A 21,192-nucleotide genomic window follows, 5' to 3' on the forward strand; every position below is an offset into this window, starting at 1 on the left:
CATTGAGACAATTCACATCTGAGTATCATTGAGCACTGACCTCCCAGCAGATGACAGTACCATAAAATGCTATTAATGTTTGACTCAATGTTACAGTTCTCCCCAAAAATGTATTATTAAATGGTTTAAAAACAAAAAAGTAAACTTTTGTAATTAGAAGATAATCACATATAAATGTGTAGTTTCAAGAACTCAAGTCAAGAAATGTTGTCAGCCATCCCAAAAGCCCCCCCAAATGTTGCATCTCAGTGATACTCCTCTGTCCCTTACCCCCAAAGTAGCTGCTATTCTTTAAAGTAATTGCTTCCTTGTCTTTGTAATTTATTCCTACCGTGCAACCTCCCCATTCATTATAGTTTAGTCTAGTCTGCCATTTTTAAAAATATTTTTTAAAAATTCTCAAAAACATCTCTTTAAAAGCTCTATGGTACCAGAGTAGGGAGAGCTCAGTGGTTGAGTGTGTGTTCTGCATATACGAGGTCCTGGATTCAATTCCTGATACCTCCTAAAAAAAATAAAAAAGACTACTGCGCCAGTGATGGGACTTTCCACTATGACTCCCTGGGGGCCTCTAGGCTGTTTCTTTGCATTTGAACTTGCAGGTCTTTCTCAGCGAACATTTTCACTTGATTCCCAGAGTTCTTTCAGTAGTTTCTTTTTTTCTAGGGTTTCCTTTGCTCTTTTTTTTCTTGCTTGCTTTTTCTTCTGTGCCTCTCGTTTTTCTTTATAAACAAGACTGTTTTCACCATTGTAGAAAACATCCACTTTTTCTTGTAGGATTTTCCGAGCTAGCGTTCTGTTTTGGTCAACTGATCTTGTCTGATGGCACTGTAAGAGATTATGAGAATTGCAAGATGTGAAGAGATAAATGGGACCTAAGCAATCATTAAATTCAGCTTATTGGCTCTGTAGATGGGGGTGCAGGCTTAGGCAAAACCACTTGTTCAAAGTCCCACAGAATCAGGGACAGAACCAAGATGGACCCTTTTCCTGCCTCTGTCCCATGGCCTTTGCCTTGTAATATGTAGCTTTCACTCTGAGTGATTAAGAGTATTAAGTCCATGATTAAGAGTATCAAAGTCCATGATTAAGAGTATTATTTCTGTTTGTGTTGAAGCAATACCTTTCAAATAATTTAAAGTTATAATATCATTTTGAAAGCATCAATTGATTTATCTGGTTTGTGGCCAGGAAACCACCACCCGGTGTGCATCATTCATAAACATGAAATTATGTCTGAAAGAGAAAAACTGCACATCTTTATTATATTTATATAGTTATATAAAATGTGCAGGTAAAACAATTTTATTAGGTAATTTTTTTTGTTGCTAATAAATGAGATTGTCCTTTTTCTGAGGAGGGTAAGAAAAGTGACTGAGGTTTTAGCCGATAGGCTCTTGGCTCAAAAACTTGGTAGTATTGCTGTTTTATGGATTTTGTTTGGGTTGAATCCTGTAGCTGTGTGACTCTGGGCAAGTTACTTAAGTTTTCTGTACCTTAGGGATAATAATGGCTAGCGGAGCTGAAGGCTAAGCAAGTTGCTTAGAACAATGGCCACCACTTATTTACTTGGTCTGTATTTCTTATTAGCATCCTTTGTTTACAAAAACCTGCCTTCTCTTTTCTTTATCCTACCTCAATGTTTTAGGCCCTTTTTAAGGCAGTTCCCCTGATGGGGCTTTTCTTTCAGAGGCAGTGGGGTTACTACTACGCAAACCAGGGAAGAGGTAGAAAACTAGAAGTTTGGAATTTGTTGGAAGCTGGTGATATTCTGATCAGAGATTTATTTTTAAATAAAGAAGGAAGACTCCTGAAGGCAACTTTTCATACCTTTTTTCTTCTGCAGGCCAAAAATAGTTTGGCTTCCATTATCTAACTCTCAGGACTCTAGTCTTCCTCCTCCCAAGGGACTGACCTTTATCAAAGAGGACAGAAAGGGAGTGGATATGGCTCAAGCAGTTGAGTGCCTGCTTCCTACGTGGGAGGTCCCAGGTTTGGTTCCCAGATGCCTCCTAAAAACAAAAAAATATAAACAAGCAAACAAATGAAAAAACCAACTCAGGGAGCCTATGTGGCTCAGTGGTTGGGTGCCAGCTTCCCATAAACAAGGTCCTGGGTTCAATGCCCCGGTACCTCAAGAAAAAGAGAAAAAGGAAAGCAGGACAAAAATGTGACCATCCTAAAGTGACTCAGCCGGGTCAGCGGGGCTGAGGCTGCCTAGGCGGGCGCACGAGCCCACAGCAGTGCTGCACTTCCTCCTGCAGCTGGAGGGGTGCACAGTGGTGCTGCCTGGGGCCTCCCTTTATCACCCACTGCTTAGCTTTGTCAAGATGCTGCTTAGCCAGACACCAGCGCTGCCTGCCAGATTCAGGAAGGCAGCAACACCATCGCTCCAAAGGATCCCTGAGCTTTTGAGGCTGTGGCAGGAGGCTCTGCCTCAGGGCCCCAAAGCCTCAGGGTGGAGGCATGGGATGAGGATCTGCAGTGCCCTCCACTGTCCACGCGTGCCTGGGGAGGGTGGCCCAGCCAGAATGTGAGTCCCCTTTAGCAGCTGCAGAACTACCTGGAGCAGGAGACTTCCCGCCAGCAGTTTTCTTCCCCCTACCTTTACAGTGATGCCCGAGGGGATGTGCTTTAGCACCACGCAGTTGTTCGTTTTGTTGGTTGCTTGGCCCCCTGGACCATGTCCCTTCACAAACTGCTCTTTAAGATCACTTTCGTCCAGGGAAAATAGAGTAGGGCAGTCCCTCCTGTCTGCCATCTGGACTGCAGTGACAGCTATTCCTCGGGATAACAATATCAGCTTCTCCCAAGGCCAGAGTCCCCATGGCACTGTGTGTATTCTGGTCAGGGATGTAGGAAAACGAAATAAACCCAAGGAGCTCATGGAGAAAGTAGGTCTGCTTGATCAGGACCTTAATTAGATAAATGAAACAGACAGTATTTTAGTAAGATGCATTTGCTTGCAAGATTATACTTCAGGTTCTAAAACAGCCTTTTGTAAAACATTTCAAATGATGATCCATCTGAAACCTAAAGGATTTAGAAAATTAACGAAGACAGGTTATTTAGCAAGACATGCTCTCTTCAGCCTTGCATCACCTATTGCCTTCTCAGCAGTATATTCCCTCCCAGCTAATAAATATTTCCATATAACCGACCAAAAATATCTTCAAAGTACCCAGAGGTGCTGTTTTCTCAGGAAGGAGAGATTTTGAGTGTGAAATTCAAATGAACAGAGCTGTAATTTGAGAAAGAAACATTAAACAGTTCATTAAAATAAGAATTAGGATCCAAGTCAAGTGACATTATTTCAATGTTTGAGAATCTCTGAAATCAAAATGTAAAAACAGTATGAGAGTATATTTTAATAGCTGAGCTTAAAAAGTCTGATATAGTATCACTATCAATCACTGTCATGATTGTTTTTTTAAATGTTTCCAGTTTCATGGATTTGAATAGGAACATCTGTTCCCTTGGACCCACTGATGTGATATTCCTTGTTAGAACCATCTCTTAGAAATCAAACCAACTGATTATTATTACAGTAGCTGTTAGGTTCAAGTTACCATACAAGGTATAGTGAGGAATAGGAGATGAAAAAGACTTTTCATGGTGCTTCCAGTCTAAGTGGAGAGAGAATATTCAGAAAGAAAGCTCTGTTAAATAACAAAGATTTAAGTAAGTCCTTGAAACATATAAGGATGAAGTCTCTTAGTTGACAAAAACATTGTACAGAGAAGGATATGGCGAACTGGCCTTTGCTTTTTGTGAGGTGGGTAAGGCAGAAGGATTGGAGAGTGTTAGTTCTTTTAAAAGATCTACATCCTCCCCATGTGACTAAGAGTCACAAATGGGTATGTTTTCTCACCTGTAAAATGGGTGAGTAAACCTTTCTCCATCCATCTCACACAGGCCTGTTATAAACATTAGAGAATATTCAGAAAAAAGGGTTTTGCTGATAACTTTCAGGGCATGAGACAGGTTTTTAGCAAAATCCATGTTATCCAAGTGTCACTTGCCTCATGATTCTTGTGATGGTTAGGCTATGGTGTCAATTTGGCCAGGTAATTGTGCCCAGTTGTTTGGTCAAGCAAGCACTGGGCTAACTGAAATACAAGGGCATTTATGGACTTTAGTCAACATGGACTTTACTGCAGTGGTAAATCATAGATAGCTGATTACAATTACATCCATCAGGGAGATTGCCATCAGCGACGGGTGATGCTTAACCCAATCCGTTGAATGCCTTAAAAGGGGAAGTGATTCCAGCATGGAGAGAGAATTTACTAGCTTGTCTTTGGACAGCCAACATCTCCCAGAACTCATCGAGAACCTTCCCTGAACTTTCACTGGAGCCCTGGTTGCAGCCTGCCTGCGGAACCTGGACTTGTGCATCCCCACGGTCACATGAGAGACTCTTATAAAATCACTACTGTTGACAGATATCTCTTGTTGATTCTGTTTCCCTAGAGAACACTAATACACCTCTTGATAGAGGACCTTGTAGGCCCTGAAAACAGATTCATTGCCCTTTTAAAAACAAAAGCCAACAGCCAAAACACAATTGCTTCCTATGAGGCTCTAAATAGCTTCTTTTACTATTTGAAACCTTAATAAATTCTATCTCATGGCCATTGGTCTTACACAAGAATAGGAAGTGGAGAATATCTAAACCAATTTTTAAGATAACATCCATTAAATTATTTCACTAGGTTTCACCTCAGCTCCTGTACCTTCCTCTATCAAGTTTGACTGTTACAATTTCCTGACACCATACTGATGTCTAGATAAGCAGATGTCTATATAAGCACCGAGGTAGCTTAAGGAAGACACCTGATATTTGGCATTGCTTCCTTGCCAATATGTGGGTTTTCTGTTATTTTACATATAAGCGTCTTAGTAATCAGTACAGCTATCCTGAGACCATACTGTCACCTTTGGTATGACAACAGCATTTTTCATCTTTATTTCTATGGGAAATAAATACAATGAAATACAGCAGTAACACTTTTCATGCCTCATATTAATGCTAGTTTTCAATTCCATGACTGACATTATGGTCTAAACCCAAATTTTCTTTTTGAAAAGTATGGCATTCAATATATTCTGTCAGTCCCAGCGGGGGACAGTCAAGGTGGTGGTGGTATGAGCTCCGAAGACTGTGAAGGGGAGTATTTTGAAATAGAGTGCCAATGAAAATGTCTGATGCCTTAAAAGTTCGTTTTAATATATTTAAAAAATTCTAGATGTGTCCTCAAGGAAGGATAAACCCATACACTTTCTCTGACATCCCTGTAACAATCTACTGTCCTATAAATGATTGAGTGGAACTAAGTCAATGTCCAAAATTTCCCTTTCCTTATTTCTATTTCTGCTTTCAATCCACAGAACAAAATTCCTTTGTGTATCAGACAGCTCCTAGCCGCCCCTGGATTAGATTCATTACGAGAAACAAGCCCAGGGCCTCTCTTGGGGTTTCTCTTCCGCTAGGCAGAAAATTTGACCAGGCAAGACAGCACTGGGATATAGTTCAGTGACAAAGAAGGGAAGCAAGTCTGAGATGAGGTGAAACTGCCAGACAAAGAAAGGAGACGAGAGTGCTTGTATCATCTGCTTTCTCCCCGGCCCATTGTGTTTCAAATCTCTACCTTTCTGTCCTAGTTTGGAGCTGACAGACACACTAGAAGGTCTCCCACCCAACTGGAGTTCAAGAAGGTCCCCAGTGTTCAGTTACGGGCTGCTTGGTTTAACAACTAATTCCAACAGCCAATCAGATGATTCTAGACACTTCTGCTATCTCCTGGAGCTTTGGCCCTGTTCCAACCACTGCTGAAAATGACAAACACACCCATGGTTCCACTTCCTCAAAGCCCAAAGAAGAATCCTGATTGGATTTCAGTTTTTGTGATACCCACAGAGCAGCCCAGTCTTTGGGGAACAATAAAAGCAGCTCAAATTACAGCTCATCATGACATTAAAAAAGAGAAAAAGGAAAAGAGTGAGAATGGTGCTAGTAAGGGGAAACCAGCAGTCACGGCTGCTCTGCCTTAATTCCGTTCCCTGAGAGTCAGCTTTAACTGAAGGCTGACTCTCTTACACTGATTTCCCCTAACTCTTTGTCCTTTGATGATGGCTTCCACACTAAATCGCTGATTGCATTAGATGGTAAAGCCCTCCTTTAAAATTGGTCAGGTGAGAGATAATAGGTATGAGGCTTTGCAAAAAAGAATGTTAATTTGTTCAACAAATATTATGTGCCAGGCATGGGCCTCAAGGAGTCCAAAGAGCCTGTAGCATGCAAGAGAATAAGAAGAGCATAAACGTGATACATGGCTGTAAGCCCAGAATGGGTAACATACATGCTAGAGAGCAGTGGTTCTCAAACTTTCACAGGCCCCCAAATCACCTGGAGTGCTTGTTTTCAGGACGTGGCACCTGCATTCTATTAAGCACCTCTCTTCATCACGGGGATGCAGCCAGCCACATTCCCTCCTCTAGCTTCCACAATCGAACAATAACAAGGACATCTAACTACAGGGATAGTGTGTCGAACTCAGGAACATGGCTGTGATGGGAACAAAGTGAACCACAGATTTAAACTAAATGTAGTGAGGCCTGCTTTACCAACAGCGTGAATGCTTTGGAGGGTGGTTAAGAAGATGGTAATGCCTTTCCTTTGGGGTCTCTGAAAGGGCTAAAGGATACTTGACTCTGTTTTCAGGAAAGATAAGAATTCAATGTCTGGATCCCCCTTCTGGATGCCATTTAGCTAAAATTGTTAGAGTATTTTTTAGAAAGGCAGAGTACTTGTCTCTCTGAACCACAGCTTTAATGGTGCTTCTATCTTGAAGAATTTCAGAAATACTAAATGGACAAATGTGAAAATTAACTGAAATGGGGTGCTTTAGGAGACAACTGCTAAAAGGCTCACAACTAGTCTCACCATTCAAACTTTAATGTGCTTACAAACTACCTGGGAGATCATTCTGATTAGCAGGTCTGGGGTGCGGCTCAAGATTCTGTATTTCTCACCAGCCCCCAGGTGAGGCTGTGGCTACTGGTTCAGGGACCACACTCTGAGTGACAGACTAAGAGCTTTGAATAAGGGTGTCTGCTTCACGAGAGCCATAGGATCATGAAGGTAATGTGGGAGATGGAAAAGATTTAAAGGAGTGTAATGGGAGGGAAAGGAAATCATCCAGAGAAAAAATTAAATGAATACTTATTTGAACTAACACAGAAGGTGAAATGGTAACAAGGGGATTGAGAAACTGGGTCATCTGAGAAAAGAACACCAAGAATGTGGCTTCTGTTGCTTTAATGTTCTAGAACAGTGTTGTCCAATAAAAAAATAATACAAGCCACATGTGAAATTCCAGATTTACTAGTAGCCATATTAAAAAGATTTAAAAAGCTGAAAAAATGAATTGTAATATATTTTATTAAACCCAATATATCCAAAATATTATTTTGACCTCTAATCAATAGAAAAATTATTGAGATATTTTATTCTTTTTTTTATGTGAATTCATACTTATGGCAGTTTGATGTGCTCAATAGCCACATGCGCTGGCTGCTGTTATACTGGACAGTGTAGCCCCAGAATAGTGCTAATCAAAGTGTGGGCCGCAGAGCAGGGGCCACAGCACCACGTGGGAGTGTGTGAGGAAGGCAGACTCTCAGCCCCACACCAGACACGCTTTGTCAGAAGATGTAAACAAAATCGTCAGGTGCTTCAGAGGTACAATGTAGTTTAAAGGGTACTGTGCTAGCCCCAGGAATTCACAAGTTCTCCAGGCTGCTAGGACAGATACTTTTAAAAGCTGTTTTTTACATTTATAATATTTGAGACCAGAATTCAAGAGTACTGATTACCTGCTTGTTTTCAGTCTTTTCTCCCTCTCTCCAAGGGGATGAAACTATAGGTCTAAAAGCAATGACCTAATACATGGTTAAGGACCAAACACAGTGCACTTAAACAGACTAATGTGTGATGCTGCAGGTTTAAAAAGACAAAATGGCCAGCTGATGGCACCAGAGTCTAAGGAAGAGGAGAATGGTTTTCTGAGATATGCTTAAGAATTGTTCATGTTTCAAAGTGTGTTTTGGTGCTCCTTACAAAGTGGGAGTTAAAACAGACTAGCCTTTCTCTTTCCCATCCAGCTTATCCTCCTGTTCTAGATATCTGAAATCCTTATGAGGGCTGGAACACCTCCAAAAATGGAACTTGGGTGCTGCAGTTCAGTCTTTAAATACACTGTGTCATTTCCTAGGCTTAGGTCTGCATGCTGATGACAAAGCACCTTTCACCCATAATAAGCACTTAAAATTATTTTTCAAGCAAGAAAAGCATACTAGATTAAACAGAAACTGTAGAGCTGTGTTATCTTTGCTTTGTGGGATAAGAGGAAACAAGGAAGCGCATGTGGCTCAAGCAACTGGGCTCCCGTCTACCATATGGGAGGACCTGGGTTCGGTTCCTGGGGCTTCCTAGTGAAGGCAAGCTGGCCTGCCTGGAGAGTTGGCACAACAAGATGATGCAACAAAAAAGAGACACAGAGGAAAGACGAGAGACACAACAAAACCAGGAGCTGAGGTGGCTCAAGTGATTGAGTGCCTCTCTCCCATGTTGCAAGGTCCCAGGATCAGTTCCCGATGCCTCCTGAACAGAAGACAAGTAGACACAGAAGAATGCACAGTGAACAGACACATAGCAGACAGTGCAAGCGGCAAGGTGGGGTGGGGGGAATAAATAAATAAATCTTAAAAAAAAAAAAAAGGAAACAGAGACCACTCTGGGTCTGGTCTAAACTTTATAGGCTTACTACTACAGAATTCAAGAGATAAACTAATGAAATATAAAGGGAAAAGCATTCAATTCTCACATCCTTTTTTTTAAACAGAAAATTCTGAATCCACAGAGAATAACACCTGTCCTATTTGTGTGCATCACTGTGATGTCCTTCTATTTATGGCATCTAACAGGAACTTTATAATTTATCAACTGCACTATTAAAAAAACACACACAAAAAGCAGCAGTAATAACACTACATTTTCTTCTAAAATTCTCAAAGCCTGTTAATGATACTTTGTTTAGAACTTAAAAGTTTTCAAAGCACTTTCAAATACATCAGTACATTTGATACAATTAAAGAAAATAAAGGATGCACACTATGTGGATTTTCCAGGAAAGACTTATCTTGGAAAATTATTAAGTATTCAATTTTTTAAAGTAAATTTATCCTTCCTATAAGTTTGTTTCTTGACCATGCAAAATATCTCCGGGTCTGTTCTTTCCCCATTTCCTTAAAAATTGTTAGTTCAACTGTCTCTTATTATTATTATTATTATTTTTGGTCCCTGAAAGGCAGTGCTGCAAAAGAGAGTGAACTTTGTAGTCGGCATAAATTGGATTCAATCACTCAGCTCCACAATTTATTTACTGTGCCACTTTGACCATGTATGCTTATCTGTAGAATGGAGATATCACCAAGGGTGAGACCAAAATCATACATGTCGCCAAAATGTAAAGCACTTCCTAATCCCTAAACCAAAGTCAAGGAACCTCTGACTAACACACCATGAAAAGTGTGGTTTTATGGCATAAATCCAATCTGTGAACTAATTATTTCACATGTTTCAGTTTTAGAGCTTGATGTGAAAAGGCACCTAGAACAATGACCTGTAAATTATTTACATGGTATGGCTCAATTTAGAAGGTATTTTGAAACCATGAAATTACCAAAGACATGCTGTTTAGTGAGGTCATAATTCTGGCCTATGAAATCAGGTGCTAAGGAGATAATTATGATGCCACAAATACAGTTAGACTTCCCAGCAGGCTCAAATTCAAAGATAAAACCAACCTCATTGAAGCATATCCTGGTTTAAAAGCAAATATGTTTAGGAATTATCTAATATAGTCAGAAAAATCATGAAAGAGAGGAAAGGTGAAAACAACTCATATTTAAATGAAAACTTGATCACTTCCTTCCATGCTTAATGGTTTAACTACAGATCTAAAGTCTTAGAGTTCATTTTTTGCTATGGAGAACTGCTCCTCCAAATGATAGACTATTTGGACATAAAAGTCAGTGACACAAAGTAACATCCTGAATAAGTAACAGACACTGAATCCTCTAGCATTAGTGGCCACTATTACTGAACAGGCTGATCTGATCCCAACTGATGTGAAGGACCTCCATTCAAAAGGTGTCAATTTGCAGCCTTCAAGTCAAGAGAAGTATTTGAGCAATTTGATGGTATAATGAAATTCCATGGTAATATATTTATTCCTATTATAAAGGCCATATAATAGTGATGTAAATTTGCTTAAAAGTAGTGCAAAATTTCTAGTATGGTGTGTGTGTGAATTTAGATTTAAAAAGTTACTCTACTTAACTCATTTTTTGAATTTCTGAAGCCTCTCTCTGCTTTTTATATACAGAAATAATTTCTAAAGACTTTAAAAAATACCTTTCTAGATGTTTACAAAGCTTTGAAAAAGGCATTTCTTCTTTTTAGTATAGTCAAAGGCAACTTTCACTTTGAATCTTTAAAATTAAGGCCAAACCAAAGACCTTAACCTAAGGTAAGAAATATGGTGAGAGTAACCCTACCAAAGTATTTCACTAGCATTTGTGGGGTTGACACATGACAGTTCATCAGAATACTAGTTCCTAAACATGTTGGTTTATTAAAATGTTAATGGCTAGGAAAATTACCTAAAACCACACTGCCAAAAAACCCACACATGCTCAAAATGATCAGAGCCCATCTGATTTTGTAGCAAAAAGCAATGATCTGTGCATGGTTAATACCTCATTACTGGTACTCACTTCTGGGGTTAATATTTTTCTTATAAGGATATACACAACAGGAGAAATGGTATCTCTCTTTGCCTGGAGCTGTCCCAGTTCAGACATTTCAATTCTACAAGTGTCTCAAATAATGTATCTTATGACCAACTGAAATTAGTGATAAAACTGCCTTTTTTTTTTTTCCCCCAAGTGGGCTTGAAACATGGTAGCTAAAAACAGAGCCCTGTGTTTAACAAATTGGTTAGGTATTAAATGAGCATTATATTGACTGGTGAATTAACACAATTTTTTGGGGGGTGGTTGATTTATTTAAGGTTGAGATCTGACACACAATGATGGGGGTTTTGGATAAAGATTGAATTTCTACTGTTGAAAAATAACTGTTAGGCCCACTTAGGAGGCCCAAGAGGGGATGGAATGCCTGTAGGTTGATTTGTCATTCAAAGAGCAGACACAAATCCTGCCTCCTGGCTTCTCAGTGTGCCTGCCTCAGCACATCCCAAGTGATAATGCTTGCATAATCCCTTTCCTGTGGGCCCAGGAAGTGTCCAGTACACTTGGAGGAAAATTTAAGAGCTGGAAGTACCTTAAAGTAAAGGAAACCCTGCAGGAGTCCTTCTGGGTATCTCAACGGCAAGTATAGTCAAGGGTGAGGCTAGTGTTGAGTAACCATAAACAGGGGTGAGACCGGTTTAGGGTGACCATCACAGTGGCAGGGCCAGGCTAAATCCAGGCAGTTTCAGCAATTTCAGATATTATCCTTTTGCTATTTTATAATATAAAGGCATCTATGTAATGCTTTTGTAATCATAATTATTTGTTTATTCTTTAACTTCCAGTTACAGTTTCAGGCTTCACTTTCACTTCAAAACAAAGTGGGCCCTTTTGTTTATCACCTAAAACAACTAAAACTATTTTTAATGTTAGGCTATGGAGGACAGGACTACTTCAATCCAGTCCCTGGTGTTTGCAGAAACCAAAGCGGGGCTGGATTCAAAAGGTTAACGAGTTTTAAGAACGTGGGCGCCCCAGCCTATACGAGATGAGGCTGGGGAGCCCGCAGGGAGGAAAGCGGGTTTGCTGTGGCCTTTAAAAGGCCTAACCCGAGCAGTGCTAACTGCCTATATCAGCACCTGAGCGTGGCAAGCCTCTGCTGAATAAGTAAATAAGGATTGTGACAGTCTACTCAGGCCTCACCTGAACTGTTTTCCCCAGGGCCCACCCCGCAGCAGCCAAGGTAAACCAGATTCCGCGAAAAACTTAGTCCCCGTGAAAAACTTAGTCCAGGCGTATTCCCCTCACCGCTAGCCCGGCCTCAGGCAAACTGGCTGCGCAACCCCGAGTCGCCGTCCGGCAAACTCAGGCGTCCAGGTCTCTCCACAGCACTTAGTGCTGTTAAGTGCTGTGGCTCCCTGGCTTCTCCGCGGACATTTACCTGGGTCCAGGACTGATCTTCTGCCTGCAAGGTTCCAGGGGAACAGGAATCACTGCAGGAGCAGAATCGCAATCGGACCCCGCGGTTCTGCGCACGCGCCGTCCTCCTGATGCGGCTTTCCTCCTCTGCCAGAGGCTCATTCTCATTAACTGCGCATGCTTAAAGCTGAAGCTTCTTTTCCCGCGTTGTGGCGGGAGGTTACCAGAGAGCCAATCAGCGGAGAGGAATTGACAGAAGCCCCTCCCATTCTCAGTCGCGCCAGCTGCGGGAAGGGAAAGGGTAGGTCAACGCTTGCGCGCCGCGGTTCGGCCGTCTCCGCCCCCTTCCGAACAGCCAATCGCGGGCACGGCGCCGGGCGCGCGCACGCTCCTTGGGAGTTTAACGGTCGCGAGAGGCCACTAGCTCAACCCTGACATCGACAGTGGGAGCCGCGGCCAGGTAAGCGGTCGCCAGCCTGCGGGGAGCTGCTCGTTGCAGATGTAAAGAGACGAAACTTAGAAGACGCTGTCTTGGCGGATCCCTGAGGGTGATGACGGAATTAGGGTAGGAGAAGACGGCGGCCTCGGGAACTAGCCCCACGGAAGCCCTCGGGCGTATGGGAGACTAGCCGGGCGGTCGGCACCTTTTCTAGCCCCAGTGCCCTTGAGTGACACCTGCGCGGTCCAATTGCAGAGCGCCTTTTCCCGCAGGGGGCTTGTAGGAATTTTTTTTCCCCTCGCGAGGTGCCTTGGCTTACGTTTGGAATCGCGATCCCTGTTGCTGGAGTGCTGGTTATTTCGCCGCCCTCCCTACTGTCGTTAGCTTAGATGACTGTGTCGTCCCCCTCGCTTTCCCACTCAGACCCGATAGGCGTCCTCAGAGACAGTCTGGTTGTGAGCGCCTCTCAGAGGCTCTGAAAATCGTCCCTTCCTTTATCATCTGAGGCTCCCAGCAAAGCAGACCCCCTAGTGAACTTTTATATTGGTAGACCCCGATCCTTCGGTCCTTTTTCATAACTCCCTTTCATACTTAGTTGCTGGGAAATAGAAAAATGTCTCCGTTTTTGTATCATTCTCCCTCGGGGTTTGTGTGTGTCGTTGCCTTGGGCTTTGGGATTTTTTTTTTTTTTTCTTCTTCCTTCCTCTCTGTCACGGCTGGCTGGAGAAGCATCATTGACTTTCCATGGCTTCCCATCTGGGTCCACTGCATCCGGATTACCTCAGCAGGCAAATAATAACTGGGGTTGCAGATGCACCTCTCTGGGGAGCTTGGGTTTATCTGGTGTAAGAGCAAGGTGGTTTGAATCCAGGTATTTCTGTTGCCGAACAAAAGGTGTTGGGAAGGTGCAGCCCCTGACTTTTTCAATACCCGGTTCGTCCTGATTAGTGATGGGCTCAGCCCCTGGAGCAAAACCTATTCGGTTAGGTCTGGTGACCCTCCACTTTCACACCTGTCCCTAAAGGAAACGGCTCCTTCAGGAACGGACGCTGTTTTGTAAAACTAGGTCCGAGAAAATGGGAGCTTGGAGGGTCCAGAACACTAGATAATTTCCCTCTATTGCACTCTTCTAAAGTTTTCATTTTATAAGCCTCATAGGTTTTCATTTTTCTTCTTTTTCTCTTACTCCCATCCTCTTGTTTGATTTAATACAGTCACTTTGCTTCTGTCTACTCAGCTTCAGCAAAAATTTTAGTTTACCAGGCAAATAGTTTATTTTTAAGAAGTAATACGTACATAGAGTGCAAGGGACTATTTAGTGTAAAATGTGTTTCTTCTATCCCTGCCTTCCAGCCAATGAGGAGGCAGTCCTTGTTAAGTTAAATTGCCTGCTTTTAATAGCAAATTAAATAGTACGAGTTCATCTCTTAACTATATAAATCAAACAAGCATGTAAATGTGGTAGAATTTACTAAACAATTGAGACGAAGCATGTAAGTATTCCATTTGTTATAGTAGAACTGTGTCTAGAACTTTGATTGTTAAACACTTAAAATTCTGAAGTATCTGAAAAGAATGAGGCCACTTCTGCAAATCACCCTTAATGTAGGTTTTTTAGTAATTGAGATATAATTCACATACCATCACATTATCCCTTTTAAAATGCACAATTCAGTGGCTATAGGTATACTCACAAGATTGTGCAACCAGCACCTCTGTCTCTAAAGATTGGCCTATTTTAGATATTTCATATAAATGAAACCATACAACGTGTGTTCTTTTGGGACTGACTTTCATGCCGGAAAGAAGCATAATGTTTCAAGGTTCATCTGTGTTTTAGCATTTATTAGCACCTCATTCTTGTGTATGGCTGAGTAACATCCCAGTGAATGCCTATATCATGTTTATCCATTCTTCAGTTGATGGACATTTGGGTTGTTTCTACATTTTGGCTATTATAAATACTGTTGCTATCCTCTGTATCCTATCATGTAGATTTGTATGAAGGAAGATCTCCAAAGTCATGAAAATACAGTAGCTGGGTTTAGTGGCTTTTAATAGTATTTTTCCCCCATTCATTTTTCAGACTCTTGGAAGCCTAGGATATTTTACAGTTCTGAATGTTAGCAACTGAAAATGCCTGTAGAAGATGAAGCATCTGAAGATGACTCGGATTCAATTTCTTCAAACAGTGAAAGAACCTATGTTTTCAAATAAAACAATCTAATGATTTCTGTACACTATGGAAGATTTTGACTTGGTGAAAACCTTACAAAAAACTTCGTCTTCTATAGAATCTGATGTCAAAAATTTCCCCTGTTCTCTTGGACTGAACTTAAGTACTAATAGGTAAGAATGGGATAGATTTTTTTTTTTTGGATAGACTTTTTAAAAAATATAATCAACTTCATTTGCATAGTTTACCAAGTCATCCAAATTGTGTCATTGTTACTGATTTGCATTAAAAAGAAACAACAACTATAATCAGCAACTCTTCAGGGACAATTATTTAATAGTTTTAGTCCTTCTGTGTTTTTCATTTCTCACAGTGTACATGGGGGACATTGTGAAAAATAACTATTGCTAGTTGTAGTTTTTGTGTTTTGGAGCAAAATTACAAGCAATCTTTAAAATTTCTTTTGCCTAAATGTTATTTCTACATTTTTATTTTATTTTATTTTATTTTTTACTATATCATAAATTCTTTTAATATTTGATAATTATTTTGGAACTGTTTTTTTTTATAATACTCTGCTTTTTATTTATTTTATTTTTTAGATATTTTTATTGCCTTTTTAAAAAAATACATGGATCTCACAAAATGTTACATTAATATTTCTACATTTTAAAACTAATGATACAAATAATGTTTTATATTGCAGAAATACTTCACTAATCTGAAGAGCAGCAATTAGAGTTGAATACTAGGAAGTAAGCATAAAACAGACTTACTCCTCTAAACAGATCAAACAATGCATTTTATTTTTACACTATCCCATGGTTGGTTGGTTTTTAATCAGAACTTGTTTACTCTTATTTTATAAATAGTTCGAGCAACTTGATTAGTTGTTTTTTAAATCTATAGTAGTTTAGAAATAGCAAAAAGGCAGACCATTTGAAGGAAATCAACAATAAGAAACAAGTACAGGAAAGCAAAAACCCATCAATCTGCGGCCTACTGGTAAAGGGCAAATAGCTTTAAATTCAAGAGGCCTTAAAGAAATTGTATATTATCAATAAGTAAATTATTTAAAAATTTTGTTCATTCTCTCCCTTTCTCAGGAAGAATTTAAGGTAGCTTATAAGAATATATAAAATAAATGAGAAAGCATAAACTAAAGTAGGGTAAAAGGAAAAAAATTTATGGGAAATGATCCAAAGCCATGTCTGAAAGTTGGCCACACATTTTGTCTTCTGTATCATTCTCTGGCCCCTTGGAAGCCCACTTATAGAAGATATCCCTTTTAAAAAAGTATTTGATTTGCCTGGAGGAACCTAAATGTTTAGCCTTCTAATGAAAATTATGTAATTGAACTTGTCTCCTTTTTCATTGTGATTGGCAGTTAAGCCAGCCAAATTTAAACTAAATTATTGCATCTATGTAAACTTTATGGACTACATATTGTGTTCTTCTTTCCCTTGATTTTTTTTTAAGGAGGTACCAGGGATTGAACCCAGGACTTCATACATGGGATGGGAAGCCGATGCTCAACCACTGAGCTACATCTGTTCCCCATTTCTCTTGAATTTTTATTAATTTTTTTTTTGGTCCTAATTCTTTATTATTTTACTATTATTTTTGTTAGTGTTCTCTTTTTTCACAATTTTTTTTTGTGAAACAAAACTGGCTATCAGTAAGTGAAAATGACCCTTCAGTGGTTGGGATTTAAACAAATCTTAATGACCTTATTTATGGTTTGTGTTTTTATAAAACAGTCTGCTGCATAGTCATCTCAAGTTTGGAAAAACTATCTCTGAAAGGAATTGGTTCTATTATACCCAATGAGTAGACTAAACAAGTCTTGAATATTTGCTGCTAATTTGCTTGGCACAACTTTTATTTAAAGATAGTATATCAGCTTATCACACCGAATTAACAAGACTTTACTGTAATTCTGGGCAGTGGAGAAAGAATCCCTAGTGTAATAAAGGGCTGTTCATAAAGCGGAAGTGAAAGAATCCTCTGGAATGCTTTAGGTCTGAAAAGGTGAGAATTTTTCTCGCAGGTGTTTAGCAAAAACTTTTCATGTTCTCCCCTTCTGGAGAAGTTCTTTCTGTTCTTCCAAAAATAATTAAGTGCTATCTTTCTTTTTACTGCACTTTTCCTCTTGTGGACAAACTTGTGATCAGATTTTCAACAAATGAGGTGCCATTAAGTAGGATTAAATGTCAGTGGTTTTGTACTGCTGTGCTAAATCTTGAACTGTTGAATTATTCAACACTTTGGTAGAATGAAGAAAACCATTTGAATTATTTATGTTTCAACAGAAGTAGTCCCCACTTTAGTACAAATGGGGTATCCTCTTTCTCAGGGAAGACCAGACCATCTGTAATTCAAGGTACAGTTGAAGTCCTAACTTCCTTAATGCAAGAGCTACAAAACAGTGGAAAGACTGATTCGGAACTTTGGAAAAACTGTGAGGTATATAGTTTTGTTTTCTTTTTGGAATTTAAAAATAATTATATCTAAAAGTGCCTCTGCTAAACTCTAAATTATTAGAAATTTATATCCTGAAGCACTTGATACTTAGTTTTACTGCCAAAGAGGTCCAGTTTTTATTCATTGGTGAACTATATTGAATGTGAAAAAATGATAAAAATATTTTAAAATAATATTAGTGATTAGACATACTAGTATGTCAGTATATTAAATGTGAATTAAAGTGTTGACTTTGTTCAAAGAGCTCAGAATCCCCGAATTATTAAAAATTCTTACTAATCTAATGTTTTAAGTAACTCACATGAAATTGTCACCATTTTAAAAAACTTAAATCCACTTTGAAATATTTTGAATGTTCTAATTATAAATTAAGGTTCTGTTTAGTACTTTATCACATTTAGCTCTGATACATTGTGTTTTATAGATTTGTCAGGTCAGTGATTCTTTTTTCACTCCATTGGTTAAAATGTGATATGAAATTTTAACAGTTAGTTAAGAGAGAATTTCTGCATATAAATTTATTTCATAATAGAATGCCCAAGATAGAGTTAACCATGGCTAGATTTGGTAATGCTCTGTAGAAATGTTATTATTAAACTCTCTAGAGAGTAGTAGATTTTATTTTAAATGTTAATCATACTTTTAAAGCCATAATGTCTGTTATTTTTCTGAATATAGAATAAATGGAATATTTTTTTCCACATAGCAATCAATGTTTGCTAATGCGAAAGACCTATAAAATGCCATTTTGAAATGAAGCACTTAAAAATGGAATATTTTATTAAATTTCCCCTTAATATATCTATATGATACTGGTATTAACATGCTTTAACAAAAAGGAGGCATTGCCACAATGCAGTTTAGCTTCTGACAAATTCATGTTTAATGACAAATTGTTACTTTTAACATTTTGAAGTCAACATTTAAAATCAGAATCAGAATGTATTTTTGATTTTAAGATACCTACTTTTATAAGCCAGAATTCCATCCAGCTTCATATGAGTCCATTTTTTTTTCTTTCTGCCCTTTCTTCTTTACCTGTGATAGATGAGATTATTTTTATTGTTTGCTAGTAATTGACTACTTAATTTTTGTAATGTGGACATATACTATTCAGTGAAGAGTTACTTAAGATACTTCTTTTTTTGACAGAATGTGAAATGTACTTCTGGCCATTTCAGTAAAATTTCTTGAATTTATTAGGCATGTTTTTGAGCCATGTGAAAAGAAACAGAAAAATCTTCTGATGCTTTAGTATAGAAAAGAATGAGAAGTGTAAGGATCATGCAAAGCCTATCCTTGGCTTTTCCCCCTGAATTTCATGTTTTTACACCTCCCTTTTGGAACAGTAACATTCCTTCTGTTTTCTGTCACTTGTAAGGGATTTGTCTACATTTTTAAAACAAAACACAAAAGCTTTCATAATTTGAGCAGCTAGAGTTCTGATCTAATTTCTTTGGGGGTTCCTTTGTAAAGCCTTTCCCCTGGAATTCTTAAGTTTATCATTCCTTAAACTTGGGGTGGGCTATGTATTTTGGCTCAATTGGATAAAAATCTGCCTTTTAAAACTTTAACATAGAAGTATTTTAATACATTCTTAAATATTTGCTATTGCTAATATTTCTGTGATTATAAGATATTTTTAAAGAGCATCATTAATTTATCTTATATAGTTATTTTAGCATTTTAACTACTTAGTAATAATAATAGTTACATGATGATAATAGTATCTACCATGAGTACCCACTTGCTGGGTAATATGTGAGACCTTTTTTGTCAGTGGCAAGCAAGCTTTTTAGTCCCAACCCCCCTTTCTTAATAGCAATTTAAAAAATAATGTCACCCTTTATTACCCTGAAATGAAATTCACAGATAACGTAACTATCTCTACCCATTTAAAAAAATCAGTATAATGTCCTAAATGTGATATAGTAAAACTATATGTATTTCACTATATAAGTGCTCAGGCACAACTACATTTGAAAACATGGTAAAAGAGTCTAGTGTTTACCTTTATGTAGACTTACCATGACCGCGTCCCTACAAAACAGGCTGATACAGGTATGTTTATTGATAATTCAGATACTGTGAACAGCACCGTCATTGGAGACATGATTTTCTGAAATAGTGGCCATTTTTGATAAAGTCCTGAAACAAACTAAGATGGTACAAATTTGATGATTTGGAAACTATGGAAAATATATATTGCTTTAATAATATAAAGTGTGCAGAGACTACTTCTTCATTGTGGGGGGCTGCCCTGTGATTAGCACCCTTGGACCCTCCCTGTGCAGTAACTGCCAGAGGCGCCCTCCCATCTCTGTGACATCCATGGCCCGGCAGATTTCAAAATGCACATACATCCCTATGCGTTATATTTAAATTTAAAATTCAACCCTCCCAGCCACCTATGAGGTACTGTCCCCATTTTGTAAATTAGTAAATTGAGGCACAAAGTAATTAAGTGTACTTGTCCAGGACCACACAGGTTGTTAGTGGAGAGCTGGGATTCAAACCCAGGATAACACCCATGGGATTTTTACCAGCCACATGAAAAGTCCCATTCAGGCAAATATCAAAAAACTGTGTGGAGGCAACGAGTGCCCTGCCACGCAGGGGTGTCCCCCGCGTAGGGGAGCCCGACGCGCAAGGAGTGCGCCCCGTGAGGAGAGCCGCCCAGTGCGAAAGAAAGAGCAGCCTGCCCAGGTGGGTGCCGCACACACGGAGAGCTGACACAACAAAATGACGCAACGAAAAGAAACACAGATTCCCGTGCCGCTCACAACAGAAGCGGACAAAGAAGATGCAGCAAATAGACACAGAGCAGACAACCGGGGGCGGGGGGAGGTGAGGAGAAATAAGTAAATAAATCTTAAAAAAAAAAAACTGTGGTGGGGAGAAAACTTTTAATTAGATGTCCATATCCTCCAACCATATGTGAATGTGAATGGTATAAACCGTTTTAGTGTGGAATGAAAAATAATAGGCTTTCTTAATAATTAAGTCAATAATGGTATTCACTACATTTATAATATTCTTAAATAGGTTTAAAATTTCAATTTTGGCTATAAAATGACTAGCAAGAACAAAATCCTCTCTACCAATTTATATCTTAAATATACTTTTTAAAATTTGTATCCTAAATAAGAAAATGGTAATAAAGCTGTGACTGTTAACAAATGTCTCATATTAACACAAAACTATTTTTTATTACATAATTTGTTATTCTATCGTTATTATAATATGGTTTTATGTGAATAGTGACTTTATCATGTTAAAATAAACCCTAAAATGTTGTTTTAAGTTTAGTTTAAGAAAACTGTTGCCTAATCATTTCCTTTTTGTATTGGTTGATATAAGATACTTTATAGATAACCTGAGAAGCACAAAGAACTTAATTTGATGTAGCCTACCTTGTCCTGCAGATAATTGATTTTGAATTACTACTTCCAGTCAATAATGCCAAATTTCATTTTGAAGCCTTCTTTTTCCAATCCTGAGGTCGTGTCCCCTCTCCCCCAGCCTTAATTCTGCTATACAGGTTTCAACTTTGTTCTATTATGTCAGAGTTCAGATTTTATACAGTAAAAACTGTTAACTGGCTTTAAACATTAACCTGAAGGACTGTTGGTTTGTTGTAGTCTAATACTGTATTAGTCAGCCAAAGGGGTGCTGATGCAAAATATAAGAAATTGGTTGGTTTTTATAAAGAGTATTTATTTGGGGTAGAAGCTTACACATACCAGGCCATAAAGCATAAGTTACTTCCCTCACCAAAGTCAATTTTCACGTGTTGGAGCAAGATACCTGCCGACATCTGCAAGGATTCAGGCTTTCTGGGTTCCCCTGGGCTCAG

At 38.9% G+C, this 21,192-nt stretch overlaps 2 protein-coding genes across 19 annotated transcripts in view; one reads left to right on the forward strand and one right to left on the reverse strand.

Moving 5' to 3' along the window:
• Positions 1-462: 462 nt before the first annotated feature.
• MTRFR (mitochondrial translation release factor in rescue) lies at positions 463-12,383 on the reverse strand. Of its 2 annotated transcripts, none has more exons than XM_004459278.5 (3): positions 12,260-12,383; positions 2,606-2,915; positions 463-828 (listed from the first exon to the last, which is right to left on the reverse strand). In XM_004459278.5, the coding sequence occupies exons 2-3, from the start codon at positions 2,885-2,887 to the stop codon at positions 610-612; spliced, it is 501 nt and encodes a 166-aa protein (XP_004459335.2). In that variant the 5' UTR covers positions 2,888-2,915; positions 12,260-12,383; the 3' UTR covers positions 463-609. The 2 variants fall into 2 exon arrangements, with proteins under 2 accessions (XP_004459335.2, XP_071065874.1); XM_071209773.1 differs by lacking the exon at positions 12,260-12,383 and adding an exon at positions 12,127-12,146.
• Positions 12,384-12,590: 207 nt separating this feature from the next.
• MPHOSPH9 (M-phase phosphoprotein 9) overlaps positions 12,591-21,192 on the forward strand; it is a 68,436-nt gene continuing 59,834 nt past the window's right edge. For 4 of the 17 annotated variants that reach the window (XR_011646474.1, XR_011646475.1, XM_058281278.2 and 1 more), the window contains exons 1-3: positions 12,613-12,802; positions 14,763-15,025; positions 17,165-17,318. Coding sequence is in view for 8 of the 17 variants with exons in the window: in XM_058281278.2 (XP_058137261.1) it covers positions 14,919-15,025; positions 17,165-17,318 (261 nt within the window). In the remaining 9 variants the exon portion in view is untranslated. Of the gene's footprint in view, positions 12,803-14,762; positions 15,026-17,164; positions 17,319-21,192 lie in introns of all 17 variants that reach the window. The other 13 variants (XR_011646477.1, XM_071209771.1, XM_058281282.2 and 10 more) reach the window with 10 other exon arrangements.

The sequence above is a fragment of the Dasypus novemcinctus genome, chromosome 19 (genome assembly GCF_030445035.2).
Source record: "Dasypus novemcinctus isolate mDasNov1 chromosome 19, mDasNov1.1.hap2, whole genome shotgun sequence".
NCBI classification, from domain to species: Eukaryota; Metazoa; Chordata; class Mammalia; order Cingulata; family Dasypodidae; genus Dasypus; species Dasypus novemcinctus.